Genomic DNA, 14962 nt, shown 5'->3' with positions numbered 1-14962 from the left:
CAAAGGAGCACGTGCCATGCTCAGGAGCATCCTTAACAAAGTGGGAGCACTGACGAACCGGATCATCATTAGCAAGTCCAGCACTCAATGGATCCTCGTGAACAGCAGGTTTCTCAACAACAACAGCCGCTGCCACCTAATTTTGGGCACTGCCCCAGATTCCTCTCACCATCATCAGGAAACCACCCAGAGACTTATAAACAAAACTTTAAATAAATAAATAAATACATACATACATACATACATACATACATACATACATACATACACCTGTAATTCTGGAGGGAACATTTTCATCAGAAACCTTTTCTCTAATTCTATCCATGATTAAAGGCCAAGAGATTGAGAACTTGACCTTGGCAGAATTAAGAAATTGGGATGAACGGGGAGGGCAACACGGGGCAGGAGGAGGAAAAGGCAGTAGCAAAGAAAACCCCACTGTGAACAGACTGGCTACAAGGGCAAAGAGCCACAGCAAGAAAGAGCCGGTCCTCAGAAAGAATGGCAACCAGAACAGGGACAGAAGGGCCTTGGGCGCCAGCAGCAGAGCAACAGAAATAAAACGCTGAAGGGAGGAGGAGGGACAGCTCGATGGAGCACTACAGATGAAAGAACAGGAATGGAGGTTAAGAACACAAGGTCAAAGTCAGCAGAGCTTTCAAAGCAACTAAAGAGGTTAATAGACTGAAGATCAAAAAAGGGAGTGAGTGACAGAAGAGGGTGAAAGAGACAGGTAAGGAGAACAATGCAGCAGGGGAGTAAATGGCAGATCTAATTACTCAGGCCCAGATAGCGGATCCCGCAGACACTTATCAGACAGCTGTCCATCAAGCGCTGGCTATCACCTCTCACCAGCATATCTGTGGCAACGAGGTAGTGCTTGCTGGCCATGCACTGCTGCAGCTTCTGGGGCACTTGCTTGATGTTCTCAATCTCATCCAGCAAATTCAAGACGTGCTTGTGCTCGATGCCCTCGATCCACAGCTTCCGCAGCTCGTCCCGTTTGCAGTGCAGAAGCATCTTACAGGACTGCAGGTTCTCCTTGACCTGTAGAGGGTAGCACAAAACACATCAGGCAAGACTAATAGCTTCTGTCGCACAGCCTCCTTGCCCTTGTCAGGTTGGAGCATTATCTTCCTTCCCTCTATTTCCAATGCTTGGGCCTTGAGTGCCGCTGCTTAGATAGCCAAAACTGCAGCCTCTGCAGAGAAGGAGGACGTTTCAGCGAGCTTGGAAGAGCCTCCAAGTTTGCAGAAGTACAACAAAATTTGGAGATGGGAGGAACCCTGGAAGAAGGCAGGTCTATTGCCTTTAAATCTTTGAAAGATGGGGCACTCACTGGTTAAGACTGCCTGAGCTACATGTTTCCAGCAGGTGTTTTAGTACAGCTACTACTACTACTATTGGGCATCTCTCCACTCACTCCTGTTCTGCAATCACAGATATTTCACCTCTGAAGGCAGTAGATCTTTATTAGCACAATCCTCAGTGGTAGTCAAACACGTCCAAGATGAACACTTTTATTATTATTATTATTATTATTATTATTATTATTATTATTATAACATTTCTATGCTGCCCCTTGCCGAAGCCTCGGGGAGGCTTACAACATAATAAAATACATTGAAATACAATAGCACATAATAAATTACCATTAAATACAAAAATACAAAAAATACATTGAGTTACAAACATAATAATATAAAATTAAAATTATCAGTATAAAATAAGTAAATAAATAATATAGGAGGAGAAAAGAGAAGGAAGAAGAAGTTGCCCTGGCCAGATCATATATTTTAACAATTAAAATGATGTTTAAATAAAAAGGTCTTTACCTGGCGCCCAACGATGGAAAGAAAAAGGCCACTGCTTTTCCTTCCATTGACCTGAATCCAAAGAACAAGTTCTACACCTGCCTGAGAAGAGATGTGCCACTGCACACGGTCAGCTGCTTTTGCCACTGGGGGAACTTTGAAATGCAGCTGGTCAAATACTCCAGAGTTGCTTTGGCTGTGCTGGGGGGAGGGGACCAAAAATCCCATCTGGCAGACCTAAAGCAGCTCTCTGGTTCCCTGCCACGGGGTTTACAGGATGGTGTTATAGCATCATTGGCAGTTCAGTGTAATGGAAGCACCCAGGAACTACTGAGGCCTAAACAGAAAGGAGACCTTTCAGTAGCTGATGAGTTTTTCTGTAGCTGGAGGCGGCACACATATTCCTTACCCGGCTCACCGTTGAAGCTTTATACACGCTTCCGAGCCCAAGATGGTGCTTATTCATCTCACAGAGTTGCCAGTTTCACTCCTGCGGTGGTTTGCCCATGACAGATACAATTATGGGGGAAAACCTCAAAGCCGCACAGGCCTCATTGCTGGCCACTGACAAACGTTCCTCAGATCAAATCCATGCAGTGAGCCAACCAGCTGCTTGCCACCATAAATACACAGCTCCCAAATATCTGGGAAGCACTGACAGAGGCAGTACCAGAAATTCCACAGCTGTGCAGCAGAGGCCAACAACTGCATCCACCAGGCACCTGAGTTCCAAACGGGAGCATAGATGGTGAAGTCCAGATGGCTCTACTGGTGACCAGGAAAGTACGACTCTTAGCCAAAAATGATTTCTGAGTGGGAGAAAAATGCATGCGATACTACTGGCAAACTAACTGGCAAAGTGTGCCCATATTTTGACTAATTTATTCCATGCACAGGTGATTGTTTTTGTTTTGTTTTTTCTTGTGGACAGAGCAACGGGGATGGAGCCATGGGCTGCTTTTCAGCTGCTGCAGTGCTTGCAATACTAGTTAATATGGTGCCTCAAGGAAAGACAACAGAAGATGCAGTCAGAAAACATGGTGGGCTTTGAATTGGAGACAATGGCACCAGCCCCCTCCCCAGCATTCAGTTAATTAGACAAGGCAATCATGCTACAATAGCCTTGTCTGGAAGCACTCACTGTCTCCCTCTCACACATACATCTAATTCCCAGGATTGGCTGGAAGATAATAATGCAGGAAAAAATGGAGAACCTACAATGCCCTTTGCAGAATAAAGTACTATATAATTCTAAGAAAACCTGAAAGTTCAGAAAAAATAAACACCAGGACAATTTTCTTTGCTGCCCCCTCTCTCCCACACAGCTCCAAGGGCACAGGCAAAGGGGTCTGAATATATGAAACGGTTTCTCCAAGTCTGAGCAATCTATATCCTTACAGAGGGTGGGGGAGTGCGGACACAGAAATGGAAAGGATGCTATTTTAACAAACTGATTTGCGGGTGAAGGGGAATGAAAGAAGAAAAGAAATCAGACCAATATGCTGTCTGTCACTTCCCAAGAGGTTAAAGAAAAGCCCCTTCAATACATGTTGACTGAATCTAATCAGGAACAGTAAATACCAAAAGGTCCTTCATTCTCTGTACTTATTTTAAGGTGGTATCTCAAGGTCACCATGCCTATACATTTGCTTTTGACCCGTGCAGAGCTTAATTGTATTGAGTAAGCTGGAGCGATAGTTTATTTCAAATTTCGTGTAATTGATCTCTGCCTTCACAGAGGTGGGAGCTTTGTACATAAATCCCTGAAATGAACTTCTACCCTTGGAAGGGATCAGACTTTCCTGGCTCCCCTTTGAAAATACTAAATGAATTTGGAAGTTCAAAAGGGTTAGTACACATGGTCTCAAGAACAGCGATGCCCTTCTGTTCACAGAATGCCAGTTTGAATGAAGCCTCTTTTCTTCCTTGGGAAGCATATTTTCCTTTCCACTCGCAGCATGTCCAGGCCAATCTCTATTTGCCCAGGCATGCCTCCTTCCCTGCATGGACTCAAGACAGAGTTTGCTCAGCTCCACAAACCTTCCAGGTCACCAATAATACCCCCACATATTCTCCTGGCAAGTTTAATGAACTTCTCCAATTACAAGCAGCATTCATTAAGCATCCAGGTAAGTCTCGGAAAGTATTGCAGCCACCAAAATTGCTGCTCAAGAAGTTGGTTCCACCTTTCTATTCATAATCAGACTAAAATAATAATCCCACATTTCAAGGAGACATCATCACATGGCTGGGCAGCTGCATAACCAGATGCTGGGGGCCAAGGGTCTACCCCTTGACCAAGGGTCAATGCCTTTTCCTATAGCCAGTATTGCATCTTGCCTGGTGCCTAACTCCAGAAGGTAGAGACCAAAGAAAAGGCTTCTTCCTTGTTTGGTAAAATCTGCTGGTAGAGACCAAAGAAAAGGCTTCTTCCTTGTTTGGTGAAATCTGCTGGAGAGACTCTATACCAAGCTCCCTATTTTATGCAAATAGGATGTACAACAGGGAGAAGCAGGGCCTTTTCTCTCATGACACCTACTCTGAGGAATTTCTCAGCTTGGGCCCTTGGAAGGCATAGATTGCTGATTGTGCAGGCTGTCAGAGATCCATCCTTTCAAAGCTCACAGTGTGGGAAGTGACCCAGTGCAAGAAGCAATCCCAATCTAAGGAACAACAATTGTCCGTGTAGTTTCCCCCAGCTCTTTCACTTTGCTTCTGTGCAAATGCAGTAATTTTTCTCTAGGTGAGAGTTGCCCTCCATTTTCAAAATAGTAATAATAATATACTTTTGCAAGACTTGGTATTTCCCCAAGCATGCTGCTATCTCCCCTCAAGTCTGGGTTTTTTAACTTTGGCTATGTAACAGACTGGCACTCACCCCTAAATTTTGAAAAAGAGGGAACAATTACGCTGATTTTATGATACTCAACTAATGTTTTCATAATTTTAAACAGCATTTTAGTACATTGTAAGCAGAAAAGTAGAAAATAGGCTCTCTAAGTATAGAAATGCAGCCTCGCATTGTGAAGGGAAAGCCAAGCGCCCGCTGCCACAAGGCAGCGCACCCTCTGCTCCATGCTGCCCTTCACCTGTTTGATCTTGTTGCGTGAGTTGGTGATGCGCTCCGTGATGCTCTGGTAGGTGCGAATGGCCGTCGTAAGCTCAGTGTAGTGCTGCACGATCAGCTCATCCAAATCGCGATCACACTTTTCATATGCCTCTTCCAGGCGGCCCTTCTCGTTCTCCCTGTCCTCGACATCGTCACTGGCGGACAGTGTCCTAAAGAGCGAGAAAGGAGAAGCAGCTGAAGACATGGCATCACAGGACACATGGCCTCCAGCCTCTGCTTTATTTCTCTTATCATTCACTGAGCATTTTATTTCAAAACTCAGACTTGCAGGCAGACCCACCACCATCACATGATCGAAAGGTCCCTCAGAAATCCTTGTTAGTGCCACATAAAAGAAACAGGCGAGCTTCGCCATCGACCAGCCTGAAAAGCATTCCCCTCATCACCACCGGTGCGCCTCTTAGTCCATTGTACGCTTTTTATCCTGCTCCGTTCCAAGAGCTCAAGATGATATTAGACCTTTCATATGAATTAAGCATCTCAGTCTTGAACAAATAACTCAAAGTACTACAAATAATCAGGCCCAGGAAACAAAAGGGGGAAATAATGGGGCTGTTGAAGAGGTTCTGTGTTTAACTACCGATATTGAAGGAGGATGCCCTTCTTGTCTGTTCCGCTTTTGGAGGAAAGAGCTGCCCATTAACAAAAGCAAGGGCCTTCTCTGTGGCGATACCCAAAAATTTCACATGCCCTCCACAGAGGCATGCTTGGAGCCCACAATATATTCCTTCGATTCTTTTCTATTTCATTGTGCTAGTGTGCATTTACTTTATCTGATCTATTTAACCTTATTTTTAGGCTGCCTTTAAGAGCAGAACCCTCTCAAGGTGGCCTACAAGTCAAAAAGCAATACAGAAGCATGAAAACAGGTTCGAAAGAAATATGCGTGCTTTGTGTTCTCTTAACATTGTCTTCATTTCAATTGTTCCATCTACAGTGCCTGCCCTGAAATCCATTTGTGGATGATGGTACAGTTTGTTTAAAGAATGCGTAAGCAAACAACAGAAAAAGGAAAATGCATCCCAGCTACACCTTCCTCAACTTGATGCCTTCCTTTTAGCACACAACGTCCAGATCCTGACCATCGGCCACACTGGCTAGAACTGATGTGGCCTGAAGTCCAAAACACCTGGAAGACATCGGCATGGAGAAGTCTGGTCTACTCAACCTCACAGCAGCTCTCCCAAGCATCAGGCAGGAGCGTTTCTGAAACCTGCTGCCTTACCCTTTTAAATTTTGCCAGGGGTTGGACTTGCCATGACATCTTCAGATAGGGAAGGATATAATCCATCACTGAGGGGGCTGTACCTCGGCTCCCTGACAATTAACATAGAACCCCAATACTATTTAACTATACGGAGCCCCCTTGGGAGGTCTCCAGGCTTGGAGGGGGCACCATTTCTCCACTTTCTGACCCAGGAGAGATCGTGCATGTCCTGAACTGGAGCCATGCTGCTGCAGTGGATTGGATAAGGGCCCAAACCCTGCGAATGAATGTTGACAAGAGAGAAACTCTGCAGGAAGAGGGGTCCCAAGTGCAGGAATTGAGGGATTTGTCAGTTCTAGGCAGGGTTGCCCTCCTTCAGAAGGAACAGATACGTAGCATGGTAAACATGTGAGGGCATTTCTGCGCTCCTCATTGTTGCTACAGGCCCAGGCAGCTTCAGAGGCATGTAGTGCCCTTTGCCTGGTGCAGTTAATCTTTCCCAGGCGGGAACAGTATGGCCATTGCAAACCATGCATTGTTGACCCCTCATCTGGGTTTCTGCAATGTGCTTTATGTGAAGCTACCCTTGTACTTGGTCTGAAAGTCACGACAGAGGCAGAATCCAGCAGCCACGACTGCCCTGCACAAATTGCACTGGTGCCGAAGCTACAGGAGTGCAGAGTCTTCTTGCTGACATACAAATCATCGGAAAGCTTGAGACCAGGTACCTTCCTCAATGTGCCCTGTGGCATCATTAAGCTTGTTTAAGAGGCCTTGCTGGTTGCACCATGGTCTTGCCATCCTGCAGCAACCAAAAGCAGCTCTTCCACACGGGGACACCCACGTTATGGAATGCCCTCCCCCTGGTATTTGGAAGCTGCCAACCGGAACATGCTTCAGGTGCCAATTAAAGACCCACCTGTTCACCTAGAACCCAACCAGACTGTGCTGCCCACTTTGTCAATTATAGTTGTTTGTTTTCATGGTGTTTCATAGAAATATTTTAACAATTATCATATAGATCAATTGTATCGGACGCATAGGAGAACTGATTTTAATCCATTTAAATTCTTTTGTAAACCACTTAGTTTTTTTTAAATGGTATGCAGGGTAAAGACCTATTAAACACAAATAATAAATCCACCCCATCATCAAGCATACAGAGAGGCCCCCACCCTAACCCAGACTTGTTCTCCGACAAAGCTCTGCCTGGGCCGAAGGAACCGCAGATGCAGCCCTGCACCTGCAGCCGTGCTCCTTCCACACAGCCGGGAAGCAAGCAAGCACGCACCTGAGCATTACACCACTTAGACCCCTCGGTCACATGCATGAACTTCCAGTGCGCTGATTGCTTCCAAGCAGGAAAAAAAGCCATACACAGGAATGAATGATAGCACCGTTATTTTGCTGGGAGACTAGACAATGCGAGGCGTTCCTCACCCTCACGCTGCTTGAAAGCAGACAATACGTAATGCACGGGGCTAAGAGACCATTTTCTTAACTACATGTTACAGCAGCCTACATATCTGGAGGACATTGAGTCAGGCAGTAACAGAACCTCGTTATTTCCAAGCTCATCTCATGCATTTTTCAACCCCTGAACTATGATTCCGAACCCTGGCAACCAGCGGCAGCAGACCTAGACGACTCGAATTGTGCCCCGGGTTTGTTTGTTCCTCTAGTTCTATTTTTCTAGCAAACCTACGCTCACGCATACATAAATGGCACTGAAAGAACCATCAGAGCGACGGCATCCATGTATGAACATCTAGGAATGTCAGTACATACCAGAACAGCAAGGATACGAACACCACAAGCGGCAAGTCGCAAGCAAATATTCTCCACAATGTATGGTTCTGCCTTCAAGACCTGCCGGTGCCCTGCATGCCTTTTCTTGTACGGTATTTTGCACCATAATGGGAGGGATGATACCATTTAATAGTATTTAAGAGCAATCGTCAGGAACAACAGAACTGCCTTGCCTATCACCTCGCTGACTTGCCAATACGCTATGTGTAGGAGCCAAAGTCTATATTTCCTTCCCATGATCTTCCCGGATAGCTCTGAGCAAATAGGTCAAGTGGTTTGAGGAGAAAATCACTGAAGGGCAGCACTGCTCTCAACTCCTATACAATTTGGCTTTCATTTCTGGGCCTGTTAAAACAACAGCAAAGGCTGGACTACAGTGGCAACACATCAAAGAAAGTGGGACCAATTACAGTTAAATGACAAGTCCTATTTTGAAGTCACAGCACCTGCAGTACAGAGTGGATGGAAAGGGGCCTACAGTTGAGAAAACACGAAGGAAATGATTTTTTCCAAGTGCACCCCAATGTGTGCATTACAGATGTTAGGAATAAGAATGACGGCAGAATGAAAAACCTGCTTAAAAGAACGTCCCAGATTTCAGATGCTGAAAAAGTGAAGGACTCTTACCAAAGTGGCCACTTTTATTTAAAAATTATTTATCTTTGGGATCACAACATTTATGAGACGAGATCAAAGAACAAATCAGGAACATTAAAAATACCAGTGTGACTGATCACTTAACCTGCACCACTGAAATACTAAATAAAATAAAGAGGATGAAACACCTATGGAAGTTGCTTGAACTTTAGCGAGTCTTCAAAAGGGAATCAAAACACTGTGAAAAATGTACCATGAAAAGCCCAGCTAGGTGCCCAATTTTGACACAGGGAGGGCACTTACAAATAGCTCTGGATCTTAACTGGCTTTTCATGGTAATTTATACAGGAGGCAGTTTTCCAGGCAGATGAGAGCTGAAACATCCACCAACACATGCCAAGAAAATCTACTCAGGCAAGAAAAGCGTCAATGGCTGGAGGAAATGTTACAAAAATCCTTAGCTTTTAAACCTGAAGTCGTCTTATTAGGCATTATACCTGGTGATATTAGTAAACAAGAAATGCACTTGATTTTACATGTAATCACTGTGGCGAGGATTGCATTTACTCAACACTGGAAAAGTGAAGAACCACCCACCGACGAACTGATCCTTAAAAAGATCTTGGACAGTGTGGAAATGGATAGATTGACTTTGTCATTGAAGGAGAAAGAAGATGCTGATTTCTATCAAACTTGGGACTCTTTTTATTATTGGCTAGAGAAACAGGACTTCGTATAGATTTAATTCTGTTGCTAAGTTATCATAAATGGAAAAAAATGGGGGGGCTGACCCAGCAAGTCCAATGTTTCTGATGATTGATGTTGTTTTCAGTTTTTCTTTGTTTTAGGGTTATAATTTTGAATAAAACTTAGTATAAAAAGAAAAGAAGAAAAGCTTCCTAGCCGCTCACTTTTCGATTTTCCTTGGTTCACTAACTCAAGCCCGAATTTTCTTTTTCACATGATCCTTTTAATCTGCTGGGAGGAAAGCCCCTCATAACATAAAGGAGAGCATGGGAATCTAGGGCAGCCTGCCCAAGCCTCGTGCCTCCAGGTGTTTTGGACCGCAGTTCTGGGATTCCTGACCGCTGGCTATGCAGACTGAAGTCCACAATGTCCGGACAGCGCCAGGCAAGTCATACTGGCTGGGGACGCAAGCATCCTGTGATGCCACGACTGCTCCCTTTCAGCTGCGAAGGATTTTCAGAGGCCTCTGGTTGTTTTTATTAATCCACAATATTTTAATTCATACCAAGAATCAGTTTCTGCTCCAAGATAAATTCCTCTCTCAAGATAGCTAGGAAGAAGTGTAATTAAACACTTGCATTTATTTTAAATCCAACACATTTATTTGAATCCTTGCATTTCTAAAATACAGAACGTTTTCTTGCTATCCAGCCTATCATACTTTAATAAAGGGGCAGGGAGCCATTGACCCGCCAGCCAGAAGCAGCCCACACCACACCCACACCTGGCCCATGGACTCTCTCAGACCCCACCTTTTGAAACGAGTCCACCAAATGCCACCCACAATCACCAGGTGCGTCTGAATGAGGGCTGGGTTTGTTTCAACCCTGGGTGCCTGGAATTGATCAAGAGTGTTTGCAACAGAAGCCACTGAGCAATCCAGGGACACGCCATCCCTGAGTTGTTTGGCATGGTATTTGCATCCCTACGAGACAAGCCAGGGCTGGATCCCAGGGCTAAACCCTGGTTTCTTAAGCTGTTGTTGCCTACACTGGTAGCAATCAGAGAGCATACATTATTTTATTATTTATTTTTATTTATTAAAACATTTCTATGCCGCCCCATTTGCCAAAGCCTCGGGGTGGCTCACAACATAAAATAAAATACAAAAATAACAATACAAAAATAACAATATAAAATAAATAACAATATAAAAGAAGTCGCCCTGGCCAGATAAATAAGCAAATACAGTTAACAATTAAAATGACGCTTAAATAAAAAGGTCTTCGCCTGGTGCCGAAAAACAAATAACGATGGCGCCAGGCGGACCTCTCTGGGGAGCACATTCCATAGATTGGGCGCCACCATCCACTGCGCCATTCACAACAACCCAGGGTCTTGAGAAAAATTCTGGTTTGTCATTCCATGCAAACTAGGGAAAGGATACTTAATATTCTTAGGACTACACAAATTCCTGCTGATGTTACAGAAAAATAAATCAAGGGCACCTGAACACTCATTGCAGTCCCAGTAAAACGCTTGCTAGAGAAAAGTCAATTGTCTGCAAAGCAGGGCTGGGGGAGAAGGGAGAAATATAGTGTTTGCTCTTGAGGAAAAAAACTTTCTGCTTTCAAAATTCTGAAATGTTTAATAAATACATTAATATTAAAAAGCTGATGCATTCTTAAACTGGATGATGCACTACAAACCACATGTCTAGAAATTATTATGGTACAATGCATGAATTATCTAAACACACACACACACACGGGGGGGGGGAATATGAATATAAACCACTTCTAGGATACTTAATGTGCCTATTCTACAGTAGGTTTACTTTAGCAAGTGTTTCTTTTTCAAAATAAAAGCTCCTCAAAGGCCACCTGTAGGCCTTTGAGCAAATATTTATTTATATATTTATACCCTCCTCTCTCCTCTTGTAAGGAACCCAAGACAACGTCTACAATCCTTTCTCCCCTCCATTTTTTTCCCACAACAACATTGTGAAGCGGGTTGTGCTGCCCATCAAGGTTTGCTGCAAAATCAACTTGTGAGCTTCATGGCCAAGTCTGAACTTGAACCTGAGTTTGCTGAGCCCGGTTCTAATCTAACCACTACAGCACACTGCCTCACAATATCTGTGTGCATATTATGTCACACAGACTAGCAGATTTGCTGGAAAAAAACCCAAACCAACATCACCCAGGGACTCTTAGCCATCCAAACAGTAACTCACCTCCGTGTCCCTTGGCACCATCCACACCTGAATGCGTATTTCAGGAGCACATTTGCCACCGTGTCATTTCAAAACCATCTGCGCAACGCACATAATCTAGTAAAGTCTCAACCAGATTAGGGATTCTGAGGCGTGATGCAATTTTATGTGGGATGCAAGTGGCACACATTTATACATTAAAAAGTGCAGCACCCTGTTACCACATCACCCGGATGGGGGCAAGACCTCCGCCTGCCCAGCTCCTCAGCAACCGGCACGTGCAGGCAGGGCACCTCTGGGGAAGGAGGGAGCACCTGGCCAGCAAGGCGAGTGGCCACGGAGAGCCTCCGCCCTCATGAATCTCTCCAATCCCCCTTTGAATCCATCCAGGCTGGTGGCCAGCGCCACTTCCTGTGGCAGCGAATACCATCGTTGTACACTGTGTGAGGAAGGGCTTCCTTCTATCGGTCCTAAACCTCTCACCACTCAGCTTCAAGAGATGACCCTGGGTTCAAGTGCTATGGAAGAGGGAGAAACAGTACACTTTCTCCACACTGGGCATTCTTGTAAACACCTCTGTCACCTCCCTCTCCCAGCTTGCTTTTCTTTTTCCGAAGCAAAACCGTCCCGGCTGTCGTAACCGCCTGCTCCAGCCCCGGTCATTTTGGCTGCCCTCCTCCGCACCTCTTCCAACTCAGTGCCCTTTTCCAGCTAAGGTAACCAGAACTGAGCACAATATTCCAAGGGCAGCCACACCAAAGATTTGGATGAGGGCAGTTAAGATTTAGCCGTCTTATTTTCTATTCCATTCTTAACTATGCCTGGCATGGGGCTGGCCTTCTCCACAGCACCTGCACACCGGGCCAACATTTCCATCAGTGTGTCCACCATTACACCGAGATCCTTTCCTTGCTCAGTCACTGCCAGCTCAGTTCCCACAGGGAATACCTGCAGGCTTTGCCCCGATGTGCATTACTTTACACTTGCTCACTTTGAACTGCGTTTGCCAAGCAGAACCTGGCAACGGAGCCCTGATTACCTCTTGCTTGGACTATTATAATGCACTTTGCAAGGGACTGCCCAAAAAATGGTCCAGAAGCATCAATTAGTCCAAAACAGAGCTGCTTGTCGCCTAACAAAAGCGGTGAGGCATGAGTCTTGCATCATCTGCACTGGCTGCCAGCTGAAGTCAAGCCCATTTTTAAGTGCTTGCTTGGACTGTAAAGCCCTAAACCATTTAGGACCTGGTTATCTGATGGAAGGTCCTTCCACATACACCTCTCTCTCTCATCATCAGAGGTCCTGCTCCGGGAGCCACCTTTAAAGGATTAAAGGAAGGTGGCTCCTAGGGAAGGTCCTTTTTGGCTGTGGTGCCCGCTTGTGGAACTAGCTCTCCAGAGACCTGGCACCAATGCTCTAGACTTTTCAGCACCAGGCTAAAACCGTTTTTTATCTTCTCAATATTTTAATCATGGACATCTTATTATATTATGTTGAATATATAAATGTGTCTCATTCAAAACAAAGCCTGAATCAGCCAGGAAAGTGAAGGGGTAGAAGAATGGAAGGCAAAGTAAGAGAACAGAAGTGCCCAGCAGCTTTCAGTGAGGGCCGACCTAGCCATTCCCAGAGATACCACATACCGCTGCATATGCTTTTCCCCCAGTAAATTCCACGCAAGTGGCGGGGAGGCGTGATCCTCACAGGAGAGGCAAAGCAACTGACATGGACTCCACTCCCAGTCCTGGCTCCCTGTCAGGGTGGGGGGCAGCCGGTCAACTGGACACTCAAGGCGGCTCTGGTAGAAGCAGCCCACAAATGCCGAGGGAAGGGCTGAGGAGGTCCGTGCTTGTGACTGGGAAACAAGAGCAGGGCAAACAGAGCTGGCCGCACCATGGACAGCGCTCTGCAGGCACCGCAGGGCTAGGGCGGCTCTTAAAGGAGCTGTTGGTTCCAGGAACCTCCCGAAAGCGGCTGAAGGCTCAACCTGCGAGGTGGCGCGATGGCAGGCAGCCCACACGCTCATTTCCACAGCAAGCTCCCACAGAAGGGATCTGAGAGGTGTGAGGCTGAGGAGTGTCAAATGCCTGGCTTTCTAAGGGCCCTCCTTGGAGCGGGCCACTATCTTCTGGGGCTCCCTTTTGGCCACGATGCCTCCCCCACATGGGGACTTTCTCTCTAAAGCAAAAGGGGGAGGTTTGATCTGACCAGACTGGGGAAGAAAGAGACCATCCCGTAAATATTACATTCCCAGGAATCATGCTATGCATCTCACCAGTGGCTGGTTTGGTCCTAAATATTTATCAATTATTTTTAATTTCTTATATAATTATAAAATCTCAAGACGATAAATAAATATCAGGAGAAGAGGGGCTTGATGCCTTTCTTATCTCCAGAACAGAGCATGTCTCCTCCATTCCCACCAGCCAACACAGAGTTGAGATATGTTCAGGACTGGGGTGCCAGGCTGCCAGCAATGCAAAGCACACCAAGGGAAGGCCTTCGAGGGTGCAAGGAAGCACAAGGGCCTTCCCCAGCCCTGATATTCACCCTCCCAGCTCCCAGAGACGTGAAAGCAGGACAAAGCTTGTGTTTCAGGTAGACGCGGTCCCAAACAGCAGCACTCCTCTCCACGTGCACGCAGGGGAGAGAGAAATACTGTGCGAGGTTTTGTTGAAAGCCCCACAAGTTCCCAAGAATTTCAAAGTCTTTTTTTCCCCTCCCTGATCAACTGGGGCAATCAGCACCACTTTGTGTATGGGGGCAATTCTCACATTACAATTTCACTCACACAGCTCCGTACCTGTATAAGATGTGTTACTGCAGGACTTGGAAAGATCTGCTACAAGGAGTTCGAGGTTTACTTCCTGGGATAATGGAGTACATGAATGAATAAGCAAAGGCTGGGAAAATCCAAGTTTCCTCAGCCATCTACACACCTAACTATCTGGTTCTTGAATGCAGAAATTTGAAATGGCTGAATTCTAGACACACAGTAAATTACTTTCACCTAATAAAATCTTATCTTGCCTTCTAGGCATTTTAATACTCCTCCAGCCTTGGACAAAGCCATCTCCTGCTAGGAACTGGTTAGGTAAACCCCAGAGCAAAGATTAGGGAAACGCTACCTAACCAACCCCACATCCAAAAATTACACTGAATTACTTTAAAGGGAGCAAAGCTTGATTCCTTACACATAGCACAGTTCAATACTGGTATGACACTGACAGTATGAAAAAGATTAAATAACGTGACTAGACAGCAGGTGGCAATGAGATGGGTAAAGGGTGTGTGTGTGTTGTCTTTTGAGGAGATGTTCGATGCTGTTCTTAACCACTCTCATACACCCCTGGATTGACTCAGGCAACACATCTAATTGGGTTTACCCAAGAACAAACAATTTGTCAGTTTTATTTACTTAAAACAAACTGTTGACTTCATTGCACAGCCTCAGAAATATCACTTTCATTGAAGTAATGCAATATTTATTTTGATTAATGAGT

At 45.3% G+C, this 14962-nt stretch overlaps 1 protein-coding gene across 6 annotated transcripts in view; it reads right to left on the bottom strand.

The window, feature by feature from the left end:
* Positions 1-14962, bottom strand: part of EXOC4 (exocyst complex component 4) — a 394149-nt gene that overhangs the window by 366454 nt on the left and 12733 nt on the right. For all 6 annotated transcript variants that reach the window (XR_006414572.1, XM_044428719.1, XM_044428745.1 and 3 more), the window contains exons 2-3: positions 4904-5093; positions 853-1047 (exon numbers count right to left, since the gene is read on the bottom strand). Coding sequence is in view for 5 of the 6 variants with exons in the window: in XM_044428719.1 (XP_044284654.1) it covers positions 853-1047; positions 4904-5093 (385 nt within the window). In the remaining variant the exon portion in view is untranslated. The remainder of the gene's footprint in view (positions 1-852; positions 1048-4903; positions 5094-14962) is intronic.

This window comes from Varanus komodoensis, unplaced genomic scaffold, assembly GCF_004798865.1.
Source record: "Varanus komodoensis strain SLA01 unplaced genomic scaffold, ASM479886v1 scaffold1, whole genome shotgun sequence".
Taxonomy (NCBI): domain Eukaryota; kingdom Metazoa; phylum Chordata; class Lepidosauria; order Squamata; family Varanidae; genus Varanus; species Varanus komodoensis.
This window is presented reverse-complemented; position numbering and strand designations above follow the sequence as displayed.